Consider the following 23,877-nt stretch of genomic DNA (forward strand, 5'->3'; position numbering starts at 1 on the left):
TTGAATGGAAAACAATTTTCATGTAAATGAAGGAGCCAACTGGCTTAAATAATTAGCTCTAAACGACAGCTGGTGCCTGGTGGCTCATCAATTTGATATAGAGGACACCTTCAAAACATTAATGAAGAAAAAGTCAATGCTCATAGGACACATTTTGTTTGTTTGTAGGCCTATACTCTGAGCAGGCTAACAAAAACACAACAGACTAGATGAAAAAACATGCTTTTGAATATATTAAAACAAATTCTTCTTTCTTTCTTCTTCTCTTTTTTTTTATTTAATTAAAAAAAATCAACTAGTCTACTCTTCTCTTCTGATTCCAAAAATATACATTTGTCCTAGCCAGGGGGCCAAACCCGCGGCACTACAAAATGCTACCAATAGGTGGCGTATATGTGCAGCATACATTGCAACGAAACCAAACATTGAGCCATGCTATATGGTATGTTAGCAATCATATGCTTCACGCCATTAGCTTGGAATCACAACTAGGTGACGAGAAAAAAATGTGGGTCCGCTAAATGTATTTTTATATCACACATTAAGGATCGCGTTGCCCCCACTCGCAAGGCCAACAACGTCTTTATTATTAATTTATGGATGGTTTCCGTCCCGCATTTGTTTTCAAAACGAGGTAAGTTGTAGCTAAAATGGCGGCGAGGTTGTCATTGATGTCGCTGTTCTGTTGGGGCTAACGGCTGTTCTGTGCTTCGTTCGGTTCGTGGTCGTTGCACGAGCCTTCCGCTCCGCTCGTCCAAAAGACATGACGTTGTTTTGTTTTCAAAATGGAAAAAGTGTCAGCGCTCCTCATCGCGTCGACACTTTTTCTCACTTGTAAACACGTCATTTTTGTCAAGCGACACGCTGACGGCCGTGTGGTAAATTAACATTACATGACGTTGTCTTGATGTTATAATTGGAGCCCTCCGTCAACATTATCTAAGGCTAACATTATGTCTCCATCCATCCATGCGTGATGCGCCACTTTGTTATGAAGCTGTTACTAATGCTAAATAGGCAGCTCTTGATCTTTGACAGCTGGTTTTACAGCTCGCTAAGCCAACTACCAATAAGTGACAAACTACGCTTTGTTTACGTGATAGTAGCTACTAATCATATGGAATGGTAGTGTTGAGTGACGCTACGGCTACATCATCTGAAGAGAAAATATTGTTCGTACTACTGTGTTATAATAGTAGCACAAGTTAACTTGCAATAAGGCGTTGGCTACTAGCTAGATATCGCGGTCACTGTGATAGCCCTATGGCAATAGCAAAGAGCAGTGGTTACCAAACTTTTTCATGTCACGGACCCCCCCAAATTGACACTAATTAGCCTGCGGACCCCATATGGCGGACCCCCATTTGAAAAGATATGCCAGGGACTTTTTACGGCTCTAGCAGTGATTCTAAACCATTTTAATTTCAAGGACCCCCAGTTTGACATGCATTAGTCTACGGACCCCCATTTAATGGTATTTCTATCTCTGAGACCCCAATTTATATTTGTAAAATCAATGTTAATTTAACTCTGAGAGTGTACAAATGGAACCAGCCCATAAGGGTCCATTTGGTTTGGTTCCTAACAATCATTTAGCTGGGGACCCCCTGGAAATGCCTCCAGGACCCCTGGGGGTCCCCGGACCCCACTTTGGGAACCACTGGCAAAGAAGGTACAGCAATGGACCTGACCTGAACAGATGAGCTCAAGGTTTTTGTGGTTTGTGCAGTCTACAAACTACAGTCCACCAAACCAAAGCATATACATAAGTTTGAGAAGAATAAAATACTCTCCACCTTCATCTTAAAAATAAATAACATTATAAAGCAGCATCAAACAAAGAACACTTTTGCCATGAAGTGATAAAATGATACACCTCCTTAACACAGTGTTTAATAAACACTGCGTTAAGGAGGTGTATCACATTTATGTGATGTTATTGTGGCGCACACCATGGCTTAATTATAAACACTGTTTATAATTAAGCCATGGTGTGCACCACTTATGTGTTTCAATGCGTTATGATTATGAATGATGATGACATGTGTTTACTTAATACTTAATATTTCCTACGAAGGTTTTGAAAGAAGGGTAAAAAATTATTTAGAAGGAATGTACATTTCACTAACCTTTTCTAACCGACCAGTAGTGTAGATGTCAAGATCAAAATACTAATTTGTAGTAAATTGGTCACCTTTTCAACATCAACACAGTACTGTAAAGAGACAAAATAAGACGCCAACAGTCAGTACACTGTGGTTATGGATTATCTGTGACTGTGACTTATTATTTAGTATTTAATATGCATATGTCTCTATTTTGGCCATGTCTATAACCGAAAAGGTTAACTTAAATGTCAAATAGTAAAAATAGCCCCCACCCCACACGGAGTTGCACCACTCACTTCACACGGGTGTGATTTTTTTCCCTTATTACTGCCCTACATGGACAGTCAATCTTTGGTACCACAAACCACTGCTGCTGGTAGAGAAACATTTGTTATTGACTTGTACATGCTTGACTTAACAATCAAAGTGTTCCACGTGTTCCTAACAAAATTAATGTTAGGTGAGGTATAACTGAGATTTATGTGATGTTATTGATGGATACAATCAATTAGCAGTAATCATTTGATTTGTTTCTCATTCCAGATTTAGGTGAGGAGAAAACACGCTTTTGGGGTCCAGAGCAACCAAATCACTCATTGAAGCTGGTTCAGAAAATGTTAAAGAAATGATAGCAACACAGGACTTGCAAACAGATAATCCGCCTTATCCGTAAGAAATAGTCTGTCATCAAGTATTAACTTGCACATTCTATAATTGTATTTGAAATTTTCACTTGAAATTATTCTAAATACTGCTTGTCTTATTTTTGTGCTGCTGCGTGTACTGTACAGAGAAGCTGATACACAGTTATCTTCAGACGCAGACTTTGAAGATCCTGATGGACGGAATGCAAAGCCAGGGAAAGCATTCGTATGTGTTTCTTTTCATACATCATACTGTATATATAAGGAACAATTGGACACTGTGGTGTCATAAAAAAAAGAAAGAGAATAGTAACCTCCACCTCAAATGATGGGCTGGTATATTCAACACAATGTTTACAGTTATTCTGTACATAATTACTGAATTACTTTCCCCCAATAGGCTGCTAAGAAGGGAAAGAAGACCCTTGGAGATAAGGCCAAAGGTGGAACGGGGGGGAAGGTTCCTGGCATTGGTTGGGTGAATGGTCACCATCAGCATAATGGAGTGGAGAATATGTCCCTGTTTGAGGTGGTTAAAATGGGAAAGAGTGCCACACAGGTACACACACACACACACACACACACACACACACACACACACACACACATTTAGGCCTAGTTCATGAAAAAACAGCTTGGGTGTTCCAACATCTCTAATGCAATCAAAATAAGATTTGACAGAGCTGTGGGATCGTTTCAAACTTGAAATTAGAATACCACGATTGGCGGGTTATTTTGTCAAATGTTTACCACTATCTTTTTGTTTTCCAGTCTGTCGTTGACGACTGGATAGAGGCATACAAACAAGAGAGAGACGTCGCTCTCTTGGACTTAATCAACTTCTTCATCCAATGCTCTGGATGTAAAGGTAATTATCTGAATTGACTTCCATGGGGCACCCTTAAAAAAATTACGATAGTAAACTTTGTTGAAAATATGTTATTCTTTGTCACAGGTGCTGTGAGTTCAGAGATGTTCAGACATATGCAGAACTCCGAGATCATCAGGAAAATGACAGAGGAATTTGATGAGGTGCAGTCTGCGATGTTGAGATGATTCTAAAAAAATAGAAATGCGACCGAAATGTATGAGCACCAATCAAACATGAGAAATGTCTTAACCCATTTTGAGCGGGAATCCCTTTTGGTGTAAGCATTATGTTATGCTTTAGCTATTGAAAAATAGCAGATCTACAAGCTCACGAGCTTGTTAGGTCTGCTATTTTTGAAAAGTCGAAGAACAACTGACAGAAACATAGCTTTTTCAGAAAACAGTCAGGATTTAGAAGACATTCATAGAATCGTTCCCAGGTCAAAATGGGTTAATGGTGGCTGAGTTTGAGGAAATCAGGAAAACTATCCAATGTTAATTATTTTTACATTTTTCATTGTCATCTAAAATCCACATGTTCCTTCCTCAATGTCGGAACAGGACAGCGGCGACTATCCATTGACGCTAGCGGGGCCGCAGTGGAAGAAGTTCAGGCTAAGCTTCGGTGATTTCATCGGGGTCCTGGTCCGGCAGTGTCAGTACAGCATCATCTACGACGAGTACATGATGGACACGGTCATCTCACTGCTCACCGGCCTGTCCGACTCACAAGTCCGGGCTTTCAGGCACACGAGCACACTTGCAGGTCAGATAAAGTTAAATTGTATTTATTTTCAAGCACACTCCTTTGCTAGTATTTCTGTTACTGTCGATTTGGTAGAACAGTGTTTTTTGTATACTGTAGTGTTACACTTTTTTAATGCACCCTTTGTCAGCCTTCTGATTGGTCCCTGGCTGACTAACCAGCAGGCTCTTTCTGCCTTGTTCACGCCCTGGTTCCGCCTTGTTTATGTTGAATTTGCTAAAACATCATTTTTGGAAAACACAAAAAATATGATATCAGCCCAGTCACCGTGCTTCCTTTTTTACTGACACCAAGTTTAAAATAAGAATTGAACGCACAGAATATCAATACGAAGAAACGGAAAAACACCTTATTTCAATGGTGGTGGATGGAGACTAGAGAAAGGATTTTTGTCCAACCACGAAACGGCAACCAATGGGTGCGAAGAGGGGCACAACCACGGGCGGGGACTTGACAAAGGGTGAATTGCTCGTCTTTTTCAAGTGCATAACAGAGCTACGATGCCTTTTCTTTTCCTGTTTTTAAAGCCATGAAGTTAATGACAGCCTTGGTGAATGTTGCTCTCAACCTGAGCATTAACATGGACAACACACAAAGACAATATGAGGCAGAGAGGAACAAGGTCATTGGAAAGAGGGCCAACGATAGGCTGGAGTTACTGTTGCAGAAACGTAAAGAGGTGAGCTGAAGCCATGTACTTTATCGATATGAAATGGTTTAGCTGAAAATCTACTTTTAACACTGGCCCGGTTGCTATAGGCAAACACCTTGCATACCCCCAGCACCAGTTAACGTGCACGTGCATCCCATTTAAAATAGGATTTCCTCTCACTCTTTTCTCTGAAACTACGAGTGATTTGTGATTTTTCATTGCATCGCGATTGAAATATTAACGTTTCTTTGGCGGTCTGCAAGCAGGGGAAAACGGAAATGAAAGTGGCGCAGATTTAACTTCACTCATTGTCTCATGTCAAACAAATGGCAAGATTTAGGATGAATATATATAGTATTGTATATACTATCTACTACTATGTAAGGCTAGTAATTTCCCTTATTGACAAATTCAAAGGCTGGTAGGTACAAAATGTATCAAGTTGAGACACCTACTGAGACGGGCCTAAAGAACCTCAATGAGGAGCAGTACTGTACGTAAAATATGTAAAAAGAATAAATAAATAAATGAAGCTCGATCTTCCCCTTATTTTGTTTCAGCTTCAAGAAAACCAAGACGAAATTGAGAACATGATGAATGCAATTTTCAAAGGAGTGTTTGTGCATAGATATCGGTATGTATCTCTGAGCACTAAAATACCATACTGACTGTGAAATGTCACTGTTAACCCATTCTGAACGGGAAGCCATTTTGGTGTTGGCATCATGTCGTGCTTTAGCTATTGAAAAATACCAGATCTACAAGCTCATAGCGCGCCACCGAGTGGCGCGCTACGAGCTTGTAGGTCTGCTATTTTTGAAAAATCGAAGAACGACTGTGACATTTTTAGAACCTGATCTCGGGTCAGAATGGGTTAATCAGACCAGTGTGTGTCCAGTGGAAACCTCGTATGAATCTGATCTCAGGTCAGAATGGGTTAATGATGAGTGACCCCACTCATGCCATAAAGTATCGTGTCACATCAAACCAAGACCACTGCTAAATGTTTATTTAATTTTATTACCTGACAAGGTGTCCGATTAGAGCAGCAGGTGTCCGATTGGAGCAGCTGCCTACTCAAAAGTAGGGTGCTGCTCCAAGCTGTTCTGTGTTCATATTTTGTGCCATCATGAGTTAACGGATGAGGAGTGGATTGAAACCCCATTTTGGATGTTATGGGGCTGCGTGTCTTTTCTGATTCTCAGTCAATCCTTCTATATTCATCAGTGATGCCATTGCCGAAATCCGAGCGACTTGCATCGAGGAGATTGGAGTGTGGATGAAATTGTACAGTGACGCCTTTCTCAATGACAGTTACCTGAAATATGTTGGGTGGACAATGCATGACAAGGTGAGTGAGGTGCACTTGATTCTACAACAGCATCTGGATGAATCTGTTCGTTTTAAAATCCACTTAAAAAACGATTTCCTTTCCCCTGATTCTGGTTCTGTAATGGGATGCCTTCCTAACATGATTGTTTAGTTTAGTTCATAAAGCATCTTTGAGTACCCACGTTGCTCTATATGTTTATTATGATTATTATGATTTTCTCATCTCATCAGTTGTGATGACTAGATTTGGTTGATTTGAACATTTCTAATAATTCTCATATGGTTACTGTGATTTTTAAGCAAGGTGAGGTGCGACTGAAGTGCCTGACAGCCCTGCAGGGCTTGTACTATAGCAGGGAGCTCAACACTCGACTGGAACTCTTCACCAGTCGATTTAAGGTGAGCCAACTACTCCATCACTACACTATACCAGCTGCAGGGCTCTCGCATCACATTTGTAATGTTAAAGACCAATTTTCATGGAAGACAAACAACATGCAGTGTCCTGGATTTCCAAGCTGGAGGTTTACCACAGCTAGTAAATGTATGACTTACTGTACTGTACTGTACTGTGATATCTTAGTCTTAGTATACAACATGCTGACGAACCTTACTGTCATTGACAGGATCGCGTTGTGTCGATGACTCTGGACAAGGAATATGATGTTGCAGTACAAGCCATTAAACTCCTGACTCTTGTCTTACAGTAAGTATCCTCGCCTGCAACGCTAATGAGTTTGAAATCATCGATATACAGTACCTTCGCTTCTTTCATTTTCATCCAAATTAAAATATACGTGTATACATCATCATCAGTCAAGTAAAAAATGAACAATTAGATTTTCTGCCATTTTCTTCAAGATATTTTGTCCAAATGTCACAGAATGTGGAGTGCAGAAGTGCAGAACTAAGCTCCTTCCATATTTGCAAATGGTTCATTTTGATCTAACAGGAGCAGTGATGAGATCCTAACGGCAGAGGACTGTGAGAGTGTGTATCATCTGGTGTATTCAGCCCATCGGCCCATAGCTGTAGCCGCAGGAGAGTTTCTCTACAAAAAGTAAGAGTTTGTCGTAGATTGAAACAATACCAAGGTGTGCTATTGAGCTTTTGAGAATGAAACTGGATTTCACCAGCCCTACACATCGTCCAGATGACTCAAGTTGATGTTTATAATAATGCAGTATAATGGAGGATAACGCTTGACCTTTTGTGTTGTGATGCTGGCTAAAAGGCTGTACAGCCACCAAGGCGGAGAGGAAGAAGGATTGCCTAGGAGGGGCAGGCAAAGCCTCAACGGCAGCCTCCTTAAGACCACGGTGTTCTTCTTCCTGGAAAGTGAGGTAATTTGTGTCCATGGTTCTCCTCTGCTGGAAGCAAACCTTGTCATTGGTGTGTCTCTGGCAGCTGTACAGCGCTGGAAGTGTTACAATATATTGATGGGATGTGCACTCTTGTGTGTTGTATAGCTCCATGAACATGGGGCCTACCTGGTAGACAGCCTGTGGGAGTGTGCAGCAGAGCTCCTCAAAGACTGGGAGAGCATGATCAGCCTTCTGCTGGATGAACCCAAGCCAGGGGAGGAGGGTGAGTTTCCCCATCTCGTACAATGGACGTTTCACAGCCTCGGAAACCGTTTTTGTTTTTGATGGGCGCCCCTCCTATGCCCAGCAGTCTGTGTGTCTCCAAATTTAAATTATTTTATTGGCTGAGCACGGAATGTGATGCATGACGATAAGACCACCGACAGTGGAGCGAGAGTGAGGGGATGCCATTCAGAAGATGGTCCCGCCCGCCGGGAATTTAACTCCCCTAGCATCCCCCAAATAGGGACGCTAGGAGAGTTCAAGTGGTTAAAGAAAAAGTATTAACATGCTCCGTTGTCTGTGAGTGAGCCCTTGAAAATAGCAAATATATTATATATATTTAGTTTTCTATGCAAGAGACACTTGATGTGTTTTACGCAGTCATTAATTGCACAGGTGTGTTTTGTTGACATATGGACAAAGACAAAGTCTCATCCTCATTCGGTCATCGACCGTATACTGTGTTTCTGTGTCTTTTCCAGCCCTGACCGACCGCCACGAGACAGCACTAATAGAGATCATGCTTGCTGCTGTCCGGCATGCTTGTGAATGCCACCCTCCAGTGGGTAGAGGCACAGGCAAGAGGGTGCGTTGCCTGGCTCTGCAAACTACAACCACCTCATGAGCGTTCACACTAATGACATTATCATGCTGGATTTTGACAAATAACTGTGGTCTCCTGCATGTCAAAGGTCCTTACCGCGAAGGAGAAGAAAGCGCAGCTAGATGACAGAACAAGAATCACAGAGATGTTTGCAGTGGCATTGCCTCTATTGCTGATAAAGGTGGTTAGCAACATTATGTAGTCATCAAATAACTTGGGTCACAGTCACAGGTAATCCATAACCACAGTGTATACTGACTGTTGGGCGTCTTATTTTGTCTCTTTACAGTACTGTGTCGATGTTGAAAAGGTGACCAATTTACTACAAATTCCAAAGTATTTTGATCTTGACATCTACACTACTGGTCGGTTAGAAAAGGTTAGTGAAATGTGCATTCCTTGTTCCAACTGCTAAAACTCAAACTGTCCGTGATGAAAACGATTGGTGCCGAACACTATTTTATTTCACGAGTTTCCTGTTCCCGTTTATAGCATTTGGATGCTCTGCTGAGGCAAATCTGGGAGGTGCTGGACAAGCACACTGACTCGGACGTGCTTGAAGCCTGCTCTACCACCTACCACTACCTGTGCAACGAGGAGTTCACCATCTACAACCGTGTGGACATTGCCCGCTCACAGCTCCTGGATGAGCTGGTGGACAAGTTCAACAAGCTGCTGGAGGACTTTCTGCACGAGGTAAATTAAATGGCAGGCGGGATTCACGACCTTACTTTGTCATTTGTGTTGTTCACATTTCATTTCGTTTACTTTCATTTCATTTAATGTTTCAACGTAAATGTGCAGTACTCTATAGACGAGTGTCGGGCGTTTCACAAGAGAGCATTCTACTCTGGCAGGGGGAAGAACTAGATGAAGATGATGCCTACCAGGTTCTGTCCACACTGAAGAGGATAAGTGCTTTTCACAAGTAAAACAATGAACATATTCATTTAAGTTAAAAAAAACAACATATACTAGTGCATGTTGAAAGTCTAGGTCGTATGATTTCAAAGTAGCTTCTTGTTTTTCAGTCATCACTTAATTAAAGATGTGAATAACTTGTTTTGTGTTCTATGGATGGCTATGTCGGACTCGTTTTCATCTGAACGTATTAAAATATATCTTTACGGTAGAAAGACCCATAATGATCACATGTCATTTAATTTAATGAACACTTTTTCCCCCCCTTCTACAAGTGCACATGATCTCTCTAAATGGGACCTCTTCACTTCCAACTACAAGCTACTCAACACTGGTCTGGAAAATGGAGACATGCCCGAGCAGGTAATTAGAGTATTTTGTCTTTAACCTAACTCAATCAGTCTAACTAACTGTCTGTATCATTCATCACCCTGTTGTTTTTACATTCCCCTACAGATTGTCATTCATGCAATGCAGTGCACACACTATATCATCCTGTGGCATCTTGCTAATTTCTCAGAAGGCAGCTCCTCAAAGGTACATATTACTATAACCTACTGTTTATTCACAATATGACATGTTTGGTTAACATTCTGTACCACAATCTGTCTATCTATACAGATGTCTAATGCATGGATATATTATGCATGGAACAGTACAGTTTATTTTTTAGCTTTTACTCCTGTCACTTTGGGCTATAAGAAAATGCCAGAGAGTAAGGGCCGATTCATACTCCTATTTTAGAGCCGAATAAAAGTCGCTTCGGCTCTGTAGAGCCTACAATGTGACGTCATTTGAGGTTCGGGGGGGGGGGGGGGGGGTACTGTCCTAAAGTCGGCTCTTCGGTGCTACTGAATATTTCTGACGAGCCGAAATCATTTCGGCACTACAGCGGTAAAATAGGAGTATGAATGGCTTTTACTTTGTCTTATTACACGGATTGGTTCTGAAATGCTTTGTTTTGCTGTCCCTTTTGGGCCAATTTATTAATTTATGTATTAAGTAATAAGCAGGATAATGAATGGCTATAGGTGGTCATTGTTCATACATAAATCACCCCGGCTGTCTGTGATTTATTTATTTCTCATTTACTAGCTTTCTTTTTGTTTCTTTAGGTGGACATGGTGACCTTGAGAAAGCAAATGAGGGTTTTCTGCCTAACGTGCCAGCGCTACCTAACAAACGTGAACACTGCTGTAAAAGAACAGGTGCGGGATCATGCATACCAGACCTGGCTTTAATTAGTCCAGTTATACAGTAACATTCAGATGAAAGTATAAATCACGGTATAGGTGCAGGTCGCTCAAAGAGCTAAAGTGTCGAGCTCTATTCCTTGTATAGGCCTTCACCCTCCTGTGTGACGTGCTGCTGATCTTCAGTCACCAGATCATGTCGTCGTCGGCGGGCCGGGAGCTCCTGGAGCCGCTCGTGTTCACCCCCGACTCTCGCCTACAGGCCGAGTTGCTCGACTTCGTCCTAGAACAAGTGTTCATCGACCAGGACGACGACGACGACGACAACAGCGCAGGTCAGAATCTCTTGACTAGTTCACCTTCAAAATAAAGAAAAGAAAAAAGCATTTTGATAAGTGATAAATGCAGGTCATTTTATTCTGTCGCAGAGTAATGCAGACACGCACAAGTAGGCCGGTGCCTGTTGTGTGTCAGCGGTCTAGCAGTGTAACGTTTGCAAACTTACAAGCATAAAATTGTTATAGGACTGTTTTCCTGTATTTTGTTCTCTTTTGTGTCTTCTAGATGGCCAGCAAGATGACGAAGCCTGTAAAATAGAAGCACTGCACAAACGGAGGAACCTATTGGCAGCCTATTGCAAACTGATCATTTACAACGTTGTGGAAATAAATACAGGAGCGGATGTATTTAAGCAGTACATGAGGGTACGTTTACTATTTCATTATCATCGGTTCTATACAGCAAATTCTGTCTCACTGCTGCTCACAGCTAACACCCTTTATCCACGGACTCTCCTCAGTACTACAATGACTATGGAGACATAATCAAGGAAACCATGAGTAAAGCGAGGCAGATTGACAGAATACAGTGTGCGAAGACACTCGTCGTCAGCTTACAAAAGGTACGATTCTTGGCAACTACGAGTAGAACAAATACCGTTTCTTCAGAAATGCAGAAACCTGCATTTACACTAGTACATTTACAAAAGCAGACACTCAAGAAGCACAACGGGCCACTTGTTCATCCGTCAAAGTTGATAATGACCATGGCACGTCTCAATTTGTCGAGTTTCACTGAGAGATGGCTGAACAGAGCAATCTGAGTCTGGACTGCTCTGTGGCACACTGGACAGGACACAGAGGACATAGAGCCCTGAGGTGTAGCAACAATTCCATTCTTGCCAGATTGCTGCATCCCCAACATCTAGGACTGCACCTTCCTGTACTTTTCATATCTTATATACAGTACCTGCTACTGCTACTCTGGAACTGTCTGCCCCCTCATATTAAGTCTGCTCCCTCCTTAGAGGCCTTTAAGTCTTTACTAAAAACCCCATTTCTTCTCCCTGGCTTTCAATGTTTGACCTAATTAACCTGTGTACTTTTTGTGTTGCTTTGATTTTGTAATGTAACTTGTGTACTTTTTGTGTTGCTTTGATTTTGTTTTACTTTATGTTACTTGTGTCATGTTTCCTGTACAGCACTTTGGTTTGGCCTCCTGGTCTTTGAAAATGTGCTCTATAAATAAAATTAGATTTGATTTGATTTGATTTGATTGGCAGGTCGGCCGTGAGCGAGGAGTCCAAGCTTTTCAGCTTGTAATTCAAAATACAACCTCTGTTGTTCCTTTACTCTATATTTGGTACCCTCTGAAATCCTGCTCCCAGGGCTGTAACTCTCAACCATTGGGGGACGTTCTATAAATGTGAACTACATTATAGTGAGCTGGAACCAACTTGACACTCGGGCAGTAGTGGTTTGACCTATGGCAGAAAGTTCACACTCGCCGCGTATTCCAAACACTACAAAGATGTGAACATAGAGCTGAACATAGAACATAGAGCTGTTTGTCTTAAAGGAGAATTCCATACTAAAAGGCTTTCTTACCTGTCTTTGTAGTTGTTACGTCCCCACCAAAGAGGTCCAGTTGTTATTTTGTGCAAAAGCTCCTTATTGGCTATTTCCCCTACCATAAGCCCTAAATGAATTGCATTGAATTGAATGGGAATTGAATGGGGCTATGGGGTGTTGTGCTAATTCGCTTATTTCCATCGCTCAAAATTATAATTTCTTTGTATATATCCTCTCTTCATAATGTAAATAATATCCCAAGCGGCACACTTTACTACTTATTTCGATGGAAATAAGCTAACTAGCATAACACCCCATAGCCCCATTCAATTCCCATTCAATGCAATGCAATTCATTGAGGGCTTATGGTAGGGAAAATAGCCAATAAGGAGTTTTTGCACAAAAAAACACCTGGACCTCTTTGGTGGGGACGTAACAACTACAAAGAAAGGTAAGAAAGATAAGAAAGCATTCTAGCATGGAATTCTCCTTTAAGTGAATTAAGAGCTGAGCAATTGTAAACATTTGAAGACACTAAACTAGTGATTCCCAAACTTTTTTCCTTGGGCCTCCCCCGCTTCTTACATTGGACAAAAACTGAGACCCCCCACACACACACATGAGCACACACATCATGAGCACACGCATGAGCACACACACACATGCACATCATTCTCATTCTAAATAGCAAGATAGCCTAATCTACAAGCTCACAACACATGGCAAAGTGACATGTTGTGAGCTTGTAGATCGGCTATCTTCCGCTTTTCTACATCTATATTCTTGAGCCCACGAAAACGGATCTAATAATCGTGCTAGCATGATTACAATTACAATTACAATTTAGGCATTTAGCAGATGCTCTTAATCCAGAGCGATTTACATTAAGCAATAACAAAATGCACGGCATACATCACATAAATAAAAAGTAAGAAAAATAAACATGCGTAAGCTAAAGAACAAAAAAGGATAATGAAGAAAAAATAAGGGGAAGCTCCACACACTCAAATCTGTGCATATTCAATTTATTTGCCGACCTATACTGACCTTCAGGCATCCTAAGACGTATTTCTTCAAATGTATAATTCATATTAATATTGTTCACAGTTCAGTGTTTTGTGTTCCTTTGTAGCTATTCAATGAGATGTTGTCTGACCTTGGCTGCAATATTGACCGCTCTTCATCGGCCTTCTGCGGCATAAAAGAGCTTTCCCGACGTTTCTCATTAACGTTTGGATTGGATCAATTGAAGACCAGGGAGGCTATTGCCATGTTACATAAGTAAGTGGTAATTCACCATTTCAGTCAGCCTTCTGATTGGTCCCTCTGACTGACTAACCACTGTAACCAAGCAGGCTCTTTCTGCCTTGTTCACGCCCCGGTTCCGCCCTTGTTTATGTTGAATTTGCTAAAACATTAGTTTTTTCCAAAAGATTATGTATGCCCAGTCACCATGCTACACCTGTGATGTTCCTTTTTACTGACACCAAGTTTAAAATAAGAATTGAATACAAGTAATACACAGAATATCAATACGAAGAAACTGGAAAAACACGTTATTTCAATGGTAGAGTCAGAAAGGATTTTTGTCCAACCACGAAAACACGGCAACCAATGGGTGCGAAGAGGGGCACAACCGTGGGCGGGACTTGACAACGGGTGAATTGTGAGCCAGAAGGTTGCCGTCTATACGTTTTGAGTGTTGACACGAGTGAAGTTGTTCAACCTATTTGGACCAAGTTACCATACGTTTCATGTCTTTTTTTTAATGTATTTCTTTCAGGGATGGAATCGAGTTTGCGTTCAAGGAGCCTAGTCCACAGGGAGAGGGGGGTCCACCTCTCAATCTAGCCTTTTTGGACGTGCTGAGTGAGTTCTCTAATAAACTCATGCGACAGGACAAGAAAACGGTGTAAGTGTAAGACGTGTGTGGCTATATTTAAAAAAAAAAGATAATTGATTTTAATTCAAACTAAGATTTATTGCCTTCATTCTTTTTTTTCTTTCAATTGTGACATATTTCGAGCCAGTACGAAATCTATTTCGAATTTTGATACATACAAAAAAAAGAAAAGAAAAAAATGAACGAATATTGCAGCCCTACTGCATCATCATGACCTTTTTTGTCTTTCTGGCGTCCACAGTCACCTGTACCTGGAACGATTCATGACCTTTCAGATGTCTCTACAGCGAGAGGACTGCTGGCTGCCCCTCATCTCCTACAGGAACTCCCTACACGCTGGAGGAGACGACGACACCATGTCCGTCCTCAGTGGATATAGCAGCCGAGGGTCCACGGTCAGGAGCAAGAAGTCCAAGCCGGCTAGCACAGGCAAGAGGAAGTTTCCTGAAGGTGAGGGCCCTGATGCTGCAAGAATGTACTGGACAACTTGTGGGTACAGGCTTTTAGTTTCGACATACTATTGGTCCGACAACGACAACCTACATCAAACCCTAACCTAACCATAGCCGCAAGCACGGAGCAGCGCATGTTCGCCAACCTTAACGCATGTTTGCCAACTAATCCGATCATTTTCTGCATGTCTAATGGTATGTCGGATAAGCGTGCGCAACCCCAACTTCTTGTTTTGCTTTGGTTAAATATTGTTTACAGAACACCTGGGTACCTAGGCTGGTAATCCAGCCTGATAGCATTTTGCGAGTTTGAGTCCTGATACCGTATTACCGACGACCTTTGCTGCGCGTCGTCAACCCCCCCATCTCAGTCTTCTGCTCATCTATCAATAAAAGGCAGAAAGATCCCCCAAAACAATATCTTTGAAAAAAAAGAAAACCTCAATAAGTTTCCCCTGGGCATGAATAGTCAAATTATTGACTTGCTTTAAATATATACTGTATATAATGATAACAATATAAGTATATAAATAGTTGCACCTCTAAGTTAGCGCAGGTGCGATTTCTTTTTATTATTATTTATAATTATGCTGGTATTTAACATTTTCAGTCTACAGTATGATCTACACTCTACACAATATGATCTGCATATACATACACGCCTTCCTTTCTCAGGAGAGGAAAACAGCTCCAGCAGTAGCAATGCAGTCTGGATGAACCGCGAACAGAATGTGCAGACGCCAGCCATGGCTGTGTCTCCCAGTCCCCACCTCACCTCCATCGTGCAGACGCCAGCCGTGGCGGTGTCTCCCCACCCCACCTCCACGGTGCAGACGCCGGCCACGCTGATGTCTCCCCACCTCACCTCCATCGTGCAGACGCCAGCCATGCTGATGTCTCCCAGTCCCCACCCCACCTCCATCGTGCAGCAGACGCCAGCCATGGCGGTGTCTCCCCACCCCACGTCCACGGTGCAGACGCCGGCCACGCTGATGTCTCCCCACCTCACCGCCGCTGTCCTGAGGGATCCCAAGAAGACGAGGCCAGACGACGGCGGCGGCTACGCGGGAGTGTACGCCGTGTCGTCGGAGCGGCACCGGGACATGCCTTCCCAACAACACCATCACCACCACCACCACCAGGCTGCCATGGATTACACGTAATAATGCATCATTTATCACATGCCTTTCATTTTATCCACCTCTGAAAAGGAATAGAATACCCTTCTTCAGGCCCCGAAGAAGAAGGTTCCGGAGGGACCGATACGTACGCGAAGATACTCAGTGTGCGGGTGTATTCTATTCCTTTCATTGATGTCCACGCACCTGTGCATATACGCCCGATTTCCAGGTTCAAACGTTTTTTCCTACATTTATCCACCTCAGCATGTTGTGATAGATATTTTCTGAAAGTGTCGGACGTTCTCTCTCCCCCCCTATACCAGCACCCAGGTCACTTGGATGCTGGCCCAAAGGCAGCAAGCGGAAGCACACCAGCAGCGGGAACGGGCCAACATGCAGTACGCCAAGATGAGGAACCACATGCAGCATGCCGTGTAAGTCAAGATCTCACTGTTGGGGTTCCCATTGGGGGGGGGGGGGGGTCCTTTTCATGTCGAGGACCCCCAAAGGGATACTTGTGTCATTCATGCGGACCCCCCATTTGAAAAGATATGCCAGGGACCCCCCCCCCCCCCCCCCAGTTACAGCAGTGATTCTCAACCATTGTAATGGACTGAGGACGCTCAGTTTGACATGCATCAGTCTACGGACCCCCATTTAACCCATTCTGACCTGAGATCAGATTCATACGAGGTTTCCACTGGACACACACACTGGTCTGATGAACCCATTCTGACCTGAGATCAGATTCTAAAAATGTCAGTCGTTCTTCGATTTTTCAAAAATAGCAGACCTACAAGCTCGTAGCGCGCCACTAGGTGGCGCGCTATGAGCTTGTAGATCTGCTATTTTTCAATAGCTAAAGCACGACATGATGCTAACACCAAAATGGGTTCCCGTTCAGAATGGGTTAATGGCATTTCTATCTCTTGAGACCCACATTTATATTGTGAAATCAATGTTAATTTAACTCTGAGAGTGTACAAATGGAACCAAACAGACATTTGTCCACTGATACCATTTGTATCGCTCTCAAGAGTTACAAGACAAATAAGGGTCCATTTGGTTACAAACTATCATTTAGCTGCTGGGGACCCCCTGGAACTCCCTCAAGGACCCCACTTTGGGAAACCACTGTTGTCTACAATAAGAATCATTGTGTCTCATACTCTTCACTGGAGGGTTTGAGCTGACATGGTGCATCATTAGTGCAGTGGTTCTCAACCTTTTCATGCCGCGTCCGCGATCCCCTCCCAAATTATTATGGAGACCCCCCCCCCCACCCCCCTGACAAGCACTCAATTGTAGGACTTGAGGCATTGCATTTTGTTTGACTCGGTTCCACAGATAAGTTAGTTAGTTAGTTGCTGCGAGAGTGAGGTCTATAGCCAAGACCAACTCGGGATTCCTGGATCGCTGCCCTCCGCAATTTCCTGTACAACATCGGGTTCTTGAGCTCTTCAGTGTTGTCAGACATGCTGTCGTAGCCGCAGCACGTCTACATTAGGTGGTACGCTCCTTTCCCCTCCTGGCTTTGCCCTGGGTTGGCTCCCATAGGGTCAATTTACTTACCTCAAGTTCTGGGTGCCTGACACAGTGCCCTGCCGTCCTTCTCTCTCTGACTTTGTCTGTGACCACGGATAAATATTGTGAAAATAGTAGATTTACAACCTCACAACCGCCAAGCTTGTAGATCGGCTATTTTCACACACTCTTTCTTATATAATTTGACAATTTAGTCAATGTTTGACCAGTTTTCTATAGTATAGTTTGTTTATTACTTTTGATGCCGTAATGGTCTTATTTCTTTTTTCTATTAGGTCTTAAAAGTCCTAAATTGTCACTTCACTGTCATCTGGGGACCCCCTCCCCCCAAAATCGGGAAAAGTCGGGACCCCACAGGTTGAGAAACACTGCATTAGTGCACATTCCTATTATGTTATAATAACTTTCCATGGGCACTATTAAGTCGCAGAGGCTCCGGGCTCATGGAGGACGATGAAGAACCAATAGTGGAGGATGTTATGATGTCATCAGAGGACCGCTTGGAAGACCTCAATGAAGGCATGGATTTTGACACCATGGACATAGACTTGGTAATTAGTTTTCTCTTTCTTTTTGTTTTACCCGGGACAATTTCACCTAGAACAAACATCTCACAACAACACATTTCAGTGGTAATACTTAATCATCGTAAAGTTAAGTTTGATGTTTTTGTTTAGTTTTTAATTTGATAAAGAAAAAAAGGTTTTATCAAATTTAAAAAACTAACTACCGGTAACTAAACAAACTCAGAGAAAATACTGCTGGGGAGTTAAACTCTCCAGAGTTCCACAAATACACTAATGAAATAAACTGAGTTCCATGACTCCCAAGTACTGTGAGCTCAAACCACCTGACTATACAGTACCTGTTCTTTTTCAGCCACCATCAAAGAACCGCAGAGAACGAGCTGAATTGAAGCCAGACTACTTTGATCCATCCTCCATAATGGATGATTCGGTAGGCATACTTTTGTGGCGGTTACAATTACATCTCACTATAAATGCACCAAGTCTCTGTGTGTGTGTGTGTGTGTGTGTGTGTGTGTGTGTGTGTGTACACGTCTGTAATCCACATAACTCGAGAACCGTTCGCCCCACCGACTTCAAATTCGACACACACGTTCCACACCCCCACAGAGAGTGCCGTGCCCGGTGTCGAGTCGTACACTTTCCTGGGGTTTCTATGTGGGTAATTTGGGTTTTTAGTTCAATGACGATAAGTGTTTCTTGTCTCCCAGAAACATCATTAAAATAAGATCTGGTTGCAGATTGTGGCATGGCCAATTCATACCTAAAGAATAAGTGGTTTAATTCAGGAGAATGAGATATGTATAATGATATATCTTTTTGCAGGAGGGTGCACGTACACACATACATACAGGCATTCTTGTTTTCGATTACTGGCCACTTTATAGTTTATACCCCCAATTACATATTGTGTGGCTTGGTATCTCAAATATTTAACACATATGCTGTTGCATCTATCATAACCACTAAACCACAGTTTAGACTGCCTCTAGAAATTAAGAATCTGGACAAACTTCATGAAACCGCTTTGAAAAGAAACCTATCAAGTGTCAGATATGAATGATTTCGGCTTACTTTGCGTTATAGCTGACCTTTTTTTTAATCTTGATATACAGTTTAATACCAACTATTGACCTAGTTTTTCCCAATTTCTTGATATGATTTATTGTTCTCTTTTAAATATTTTTCTCCTGTGCTAAATAGAAAACAACCGACTTGGTTAAAATAAATAATACAATGCAATAATTCATTTTTCCAATTTTTTAAAATTATTATACAAACACATATATAGACTCTAAATCATGTTATTTTTCCTCCAGGTGCTGAATGTTCCAATGTTCTAAAAGTAAAAAGGGGATATAAGGATACTTTTATTGAAGATCCCGCTCTAATAAGATGGCCGTTTCTTCGTAAAGAAATGTAAGTTGCTCATGGGACTTGTGAGACACCAATGATTGCCTCTCTTCGACGTCTTGTTTGACTTTTAACTTTAAAGGTTGCCTTGGTTGCATTTTCTGATATTTTTCTTCACGTGGCTGTAGTAGTGGCATTAATGTATAAGATGTTTCCACCTTTATTCAGCTAGCCTAAAAACAACTTGTTAACACCGTTAACTTGTAGCCAGCTTGAACCTATTGGATTGGATAGGTGGATGCTTAAAAGCTGTGTTTTGGTCGACTGAAGTGCCAATATAGAAACGTCTTCTCTATAGTGCTTGATGAAGAAAAATATGACTGAAATTAAAATAGTCAAGGTATACATTTGTCCTTTAATAAAACAGCTAATGTCTTATGTAAATATGGCTGATATACTTTTATTAAACTAGAATTTGGCATGGCATGTAGCCATATATTGTATATGCCAAATACAGTATGTACACGGTAAACAAAAATGTGAAATGGCATCCTATAATGTTGAAATGCCTTACCGCAAATGTGATGTGCGGTGTCTCTATCATGGTATTTTTTTAGAGATATATCAGTTGTGCTTTTATACCTTATAGATGATTTTGATTTATAGATATTTTGTAATGACAATCAGATGTAAATTAATTGTTTGTAATCGTGTTAATTCAAGTAGAGAATTTTTTGACTTTGTAATTCTAATGTTATATAGATAAGATATGGCCTGCAATTTATATTTTATTTTCATCTTTGTAGAGATAATGACTAATGTAATATCCAAATGGAATTTAACCTGTTGACGGCTGCACTTACAAATAATGTTGAATAAGCTGGAGCAGTTGCAATGTCATACAGTACATTTAAATCCAGCCTATGACCGTCGACAATAGCTCTCCTCTATTTTATTTTCCACTGTACACTATTTAAATTAAATACTCCCCTTTAATGAAGCAAGAAATGCTATAAATGTAATGTTTCAAAAGAAAGGCATTGAATACGCATTTGTGCTTGTGTTTTTTCAGGATCTTTGCAATGCGGGTATAAGACAGAATATACTGTACCAAGTATAGGACAGTGATGTCACAAACAGTAGGAAGAATGTATGTTGCAGTTTAATGGGGCCCTGACATTAAGGATTAATTTATTCTTTTCCATTTCCACAAGGGTCACTTGACCAAAATTTAAAATAAAAATAAATAAATAAAAATAGATTTTATAGATATTATAGACTCTATCATATGGACGCTGATGACAACACCCTCGGTGTGGAGTCGTTGATTGCTGGAGACCTTCTCTAGTTACAGGGAACTGCACAGGTTTTGTATATGAATAGCCTAAGAAAAAAGGTTAAGTCACAACACAGCTAATGTCCCATTCAAGACCCCAATATGTTACGACCCTTGGTCATTGCCCAGTGCAGAGTAACATTCTACACCCTAAAATATATATTTTACTAACTTTAAAGCTGGTGCCCCTATTTTGGGCATGTTCCTTATATTCCTTTTATTAGAAATTGCTTTGGTTTTTTTCCCCAAACATATTTTCAAACATAGCAATAATAGCGGATCTACAAACTCACAATGTAGTGATGTGTTGTAGATTGGCTATTTTAGCTATTTTTAAATAAAAGAAAATGTGAAATAGGATTATTTATTTGGCATTAGTATGTAAAAAAAAAACATATACATTTACAGACAAATAAGAGTGATAATACGTGTTACAGAGACTATTTTACACAGATATAGGAATACAGGTGTGCCTTGACATTTTTACCTGCCCTTTGGTGTGCCATTTGAAAACCATTGACAGAGCAATCTGTGTTGCTCTTTTGTTTTTGTTAGTTCAGTTGTGTAGTTAGTAGTGTAACATGGAATCCCTGGAAGGGCTCACCTCTGAGGAGCATTTCAGTAAAGCTCAACAAGTTGATTTACAACTTGAGGTGAAAATTATATATATTTTTTGTTGAGCGAAAGGCTTTTGGTGCATTACAGTGGTCAAGGGCCCCATTAAGTTCTGCAGCTAGATATGCTTCCATCTGACATCACTGATGACTACTTGATATCTTTATTGTAGGTATGAAAGTGTTCTACAATGATTCTAAGTTACATGATGATAGGATTTAGATTTATTGATTTTCACAACAGGAATCATGTACATATAGTATACTACTTATTTCCTAGTAGTAGGAACTAAGCTTGTATCATATTTGTGTGTAATTACAACTATATTACACAGCTAAACATATACGTTTGTTGCTGGGGCTGATTTTGTATTTGCAAATTTTGTTTGAAATCCAATTTAGCAAAAAACTTGCAGTAAATGGAAGGTTATTTGAATTTAACACTCTAATTTGCAGTTAAATATACACTTTCTATAAGTACTGTATTGTTGTTGTGTTTGCCTTCTTCAAGACAATTAAGTCGTACTGTAAAGATCCTTGCAGACTGCCGTCGTCTTTTGGAAAAACAAAGTAGTCTGCACTCTGCAGGGACCTTAGGGCCACTAAACCCCTTTTGCAACCAGATCTTATTTTAATGATGTTTAGGACACAAGAAACACTTTCCTGGTGTTTTTTTTATCTGTAATATGTGTTTTTAGATATTTTAGTCCTGACGCCATGCATCTTCATGACGAAAATTTGTCATGACAATGTGGTCTCACTTCCTTCCTGGACTACAAGTCACACCTCCGCATGCAGCCTACGCCAGTGCACCAAAGCATTATGGCCATTGTAGGAATTCAGCAATCCAGTCAAACACACAGACTTCATTATTTTCCATTATTTTGCCATAGGGCGCACATTTCAAATTGTGCTACTGACTGTTATCTACTACAAATACTAATAACATTGAGTGACTGGAGTTTCTTCCAGCGGTGAAATGTCCCTTTAACATTCATTTTGGTTGTCTGTTTTAGGACCCCCCCCTTGTAGCTCCTTTGTCATGTCATTACAATTTGTCAGAAGGAACACTGAAAAAGGAACACTGCAGCCTGGTCTGAGCCATATAGTTATAATATATCGGTCTGAGCGTCCGAGGACATTTTGTAAAGCAACAACACATTGTCAGAAACGGTATTTATTAACTGTAAAACACATGAATAAATGCATGCATTTCCAGTGCCTATATAATTTTGGTGTGTCGGGGACACTCACAAACAAACATAATGGTTAATTATATTAATAGTGGTTAGAGAAGTTGTTAAAATGCATTCATGTGGAATGGTTATTGTGGAAAATATGCCAGTGAAAGAAAGAGTATGGCTTTAAAGGCTTGTTGTGTTCATATTTCTTTCCATTTGTTGAGTTGGGGTGGTTGGCAGATTCTTGCTGCAAACTTATGGGAATATATCAAATATCAGAAATATTTCTTCAAGTTCTGGTTCATGATTTCATCACATATTCTTAACTATTAATACTGCAGTTAATTCTTCCAAAAAAATCCTAATGGACTGTACACTCACTTTTCCTGCATCATGTCACTTTGGATGTTTTCTGTTACGCGTTGAACAGCTGATCCTGTGCATACTTCTGTATGTATACACACACATATTTAAATATTTGTGTATATGCATTTGTGTTTTTATTGACAAAGTGTCCACTGCATCATTTATTGTTTGTATTTATGTCTGGAGATGTAACTTTGAACAGAATAAACTCCTGCAATGATGTTATGATTTGATTATGTCTGCCTGTCTATGCATGGTGCATTCCGTTTGAAGTGCGCTGCCTACGGAACTCGCCTATCCTGTTCCTGCAGCAACGGCAACGCAGGCGTGCCATTAATGACAGTAAAGCACACCCTCCCGTGTAATATTGCTTAAATCAAAGTTAGCTGGCCTAAACCTTTTCAGTGCTCTATGATGCAATGGAGTCTTAATCATATCGTATGCGTCAGCGTTCAACACCCTCCACGACAGGCACCCTGCTAGCCCGTATAGTGATGCTGGTGCCACCCAGGGTGCCACCCTGACAGAAATTCCCCTTCATGCCTGGCTTCCCTGCGAACATGGCCAATTGTTTTCATATGGACACCCGGCCAAGCCGGAGGACACTATGTTATTTGACCTGGGTAGGGTTTGATTGATTTATTAACAGTTTGCAGAATGACAGTACATTTCAAGTACAACTCAATACAAAAACTGTTAACTGTGAGTGGACGACACCATAAAGCATTACACTTGTTTACAATAGGGCCCACCATTTTCAATTCATCAAAACATTTAGAGACATACGAATATACACTTCTATATATAAGTCACTGCCCAATATAAGCCCAATACAAAATAATTAATTCAATGGAATTACAATTCATGTGGAATTATTACAATGCGATATATATACTGTGTGTGTGTGTGTGTGTGTGTGTGTGTGTGTGTGTGTGTGTCAGAGTGTGTGTGTG

The 23,877-nt window shown here is 41.0% G+C and overlaps 1 protein-coding gene across 1 annotated transcript; it reads left to right on the forward strand.

Moving 5' to 3' along the window:
• Positions 1-445: 445 nt before the first annotated feature.
• LOC308327459 (cohesin subunit SA-2-like) lies at positions 446-23,152 on the forward strand. Its single transcript, XM_080780968.1, has 34 exons — positions 446-634; positions 2,652-2,777; positions 2,900-2,978; positions 3,153-3,311; positions 3,524-3,620; positions 3,708-3,784; positions 4,184-4,388; positions 4,916-5,067; positions 5,601-5,674; positions 6,268-6,391; positions 6,673-6,771; positions 6,999-7,078; positions 7,325-7,432; positions 7,607-7,715; positions 7,842-7,959; positions 8,441-8,544; positions 8,651-8,743; positions 8,852-8,941; positions 9,055-9,258; positions 9,420-9,490; positions 9,759-9,846; positions 9,940-10,020; positions 10,599-10,691; positions 10,825-11,011; positions 11,241-11,380; positions 11,476-11,577; positions 13,659-13,807; positions 14,310-14,438; positions 14,671-14,879; positions 15,557-16,040; positions 16,326-16,436; positions 17,972-18,098; positions 18,427-18,504; positions 19,394-23,152. Exons 2-34 carry the CDS (start codon positions 2,734-2,736, stop codon positions 19,415-19,417), a joined length of 4,089 nt encoding a protein of 1,362 aa, XP_080637094.1. The 5' UTR covers positions 446-634; positions 2,652-2,733; the 3' UTR covers positions 19,418-23,152.
• The last annotated feature ends 725 nt before the right edge of the window (positions 23,153-23,877 follow it).

Source organism: Protomyctophum bolini, assembly GCF_963924005.1.
Source record: "Protomyctophum bolini genome assembly, chromosome: 13".
Taxonomy (NCBI): Eukaryota; Metazoa; Chordata; class Actinopteri; order Myctophiformes; family Myctophidae; genus Protomyctophum; species Protomyctophum bolini.

What these genes read in the sequence shown, in the direction of transcription:
- LOC308327459 (XM_080780968.1), top strand. Translation starts at nt 2,734, where the DNA reads ATGATAGCAACACAGGACTTGCAAACAGATAATCCGCCTTATCC. An exon ending in TCTTCACCAGTCGATTTAAG is followed by an intron (nt 6,772 to 6,998) that starts GTGAGCCAACTA and finishes TGTCATTGACAG; the next exon opens with GATCGCGTTGTGTCGATGAC. An exon ending in AGGATAAGTGCTTTTCACAA is followed by an intron (nt 9,491 to 9,758) that starts GTAAAACAATGA and finishes CCCTTCTACAAG; the next exon opens with TGCACATGATCTCTCTAAAT.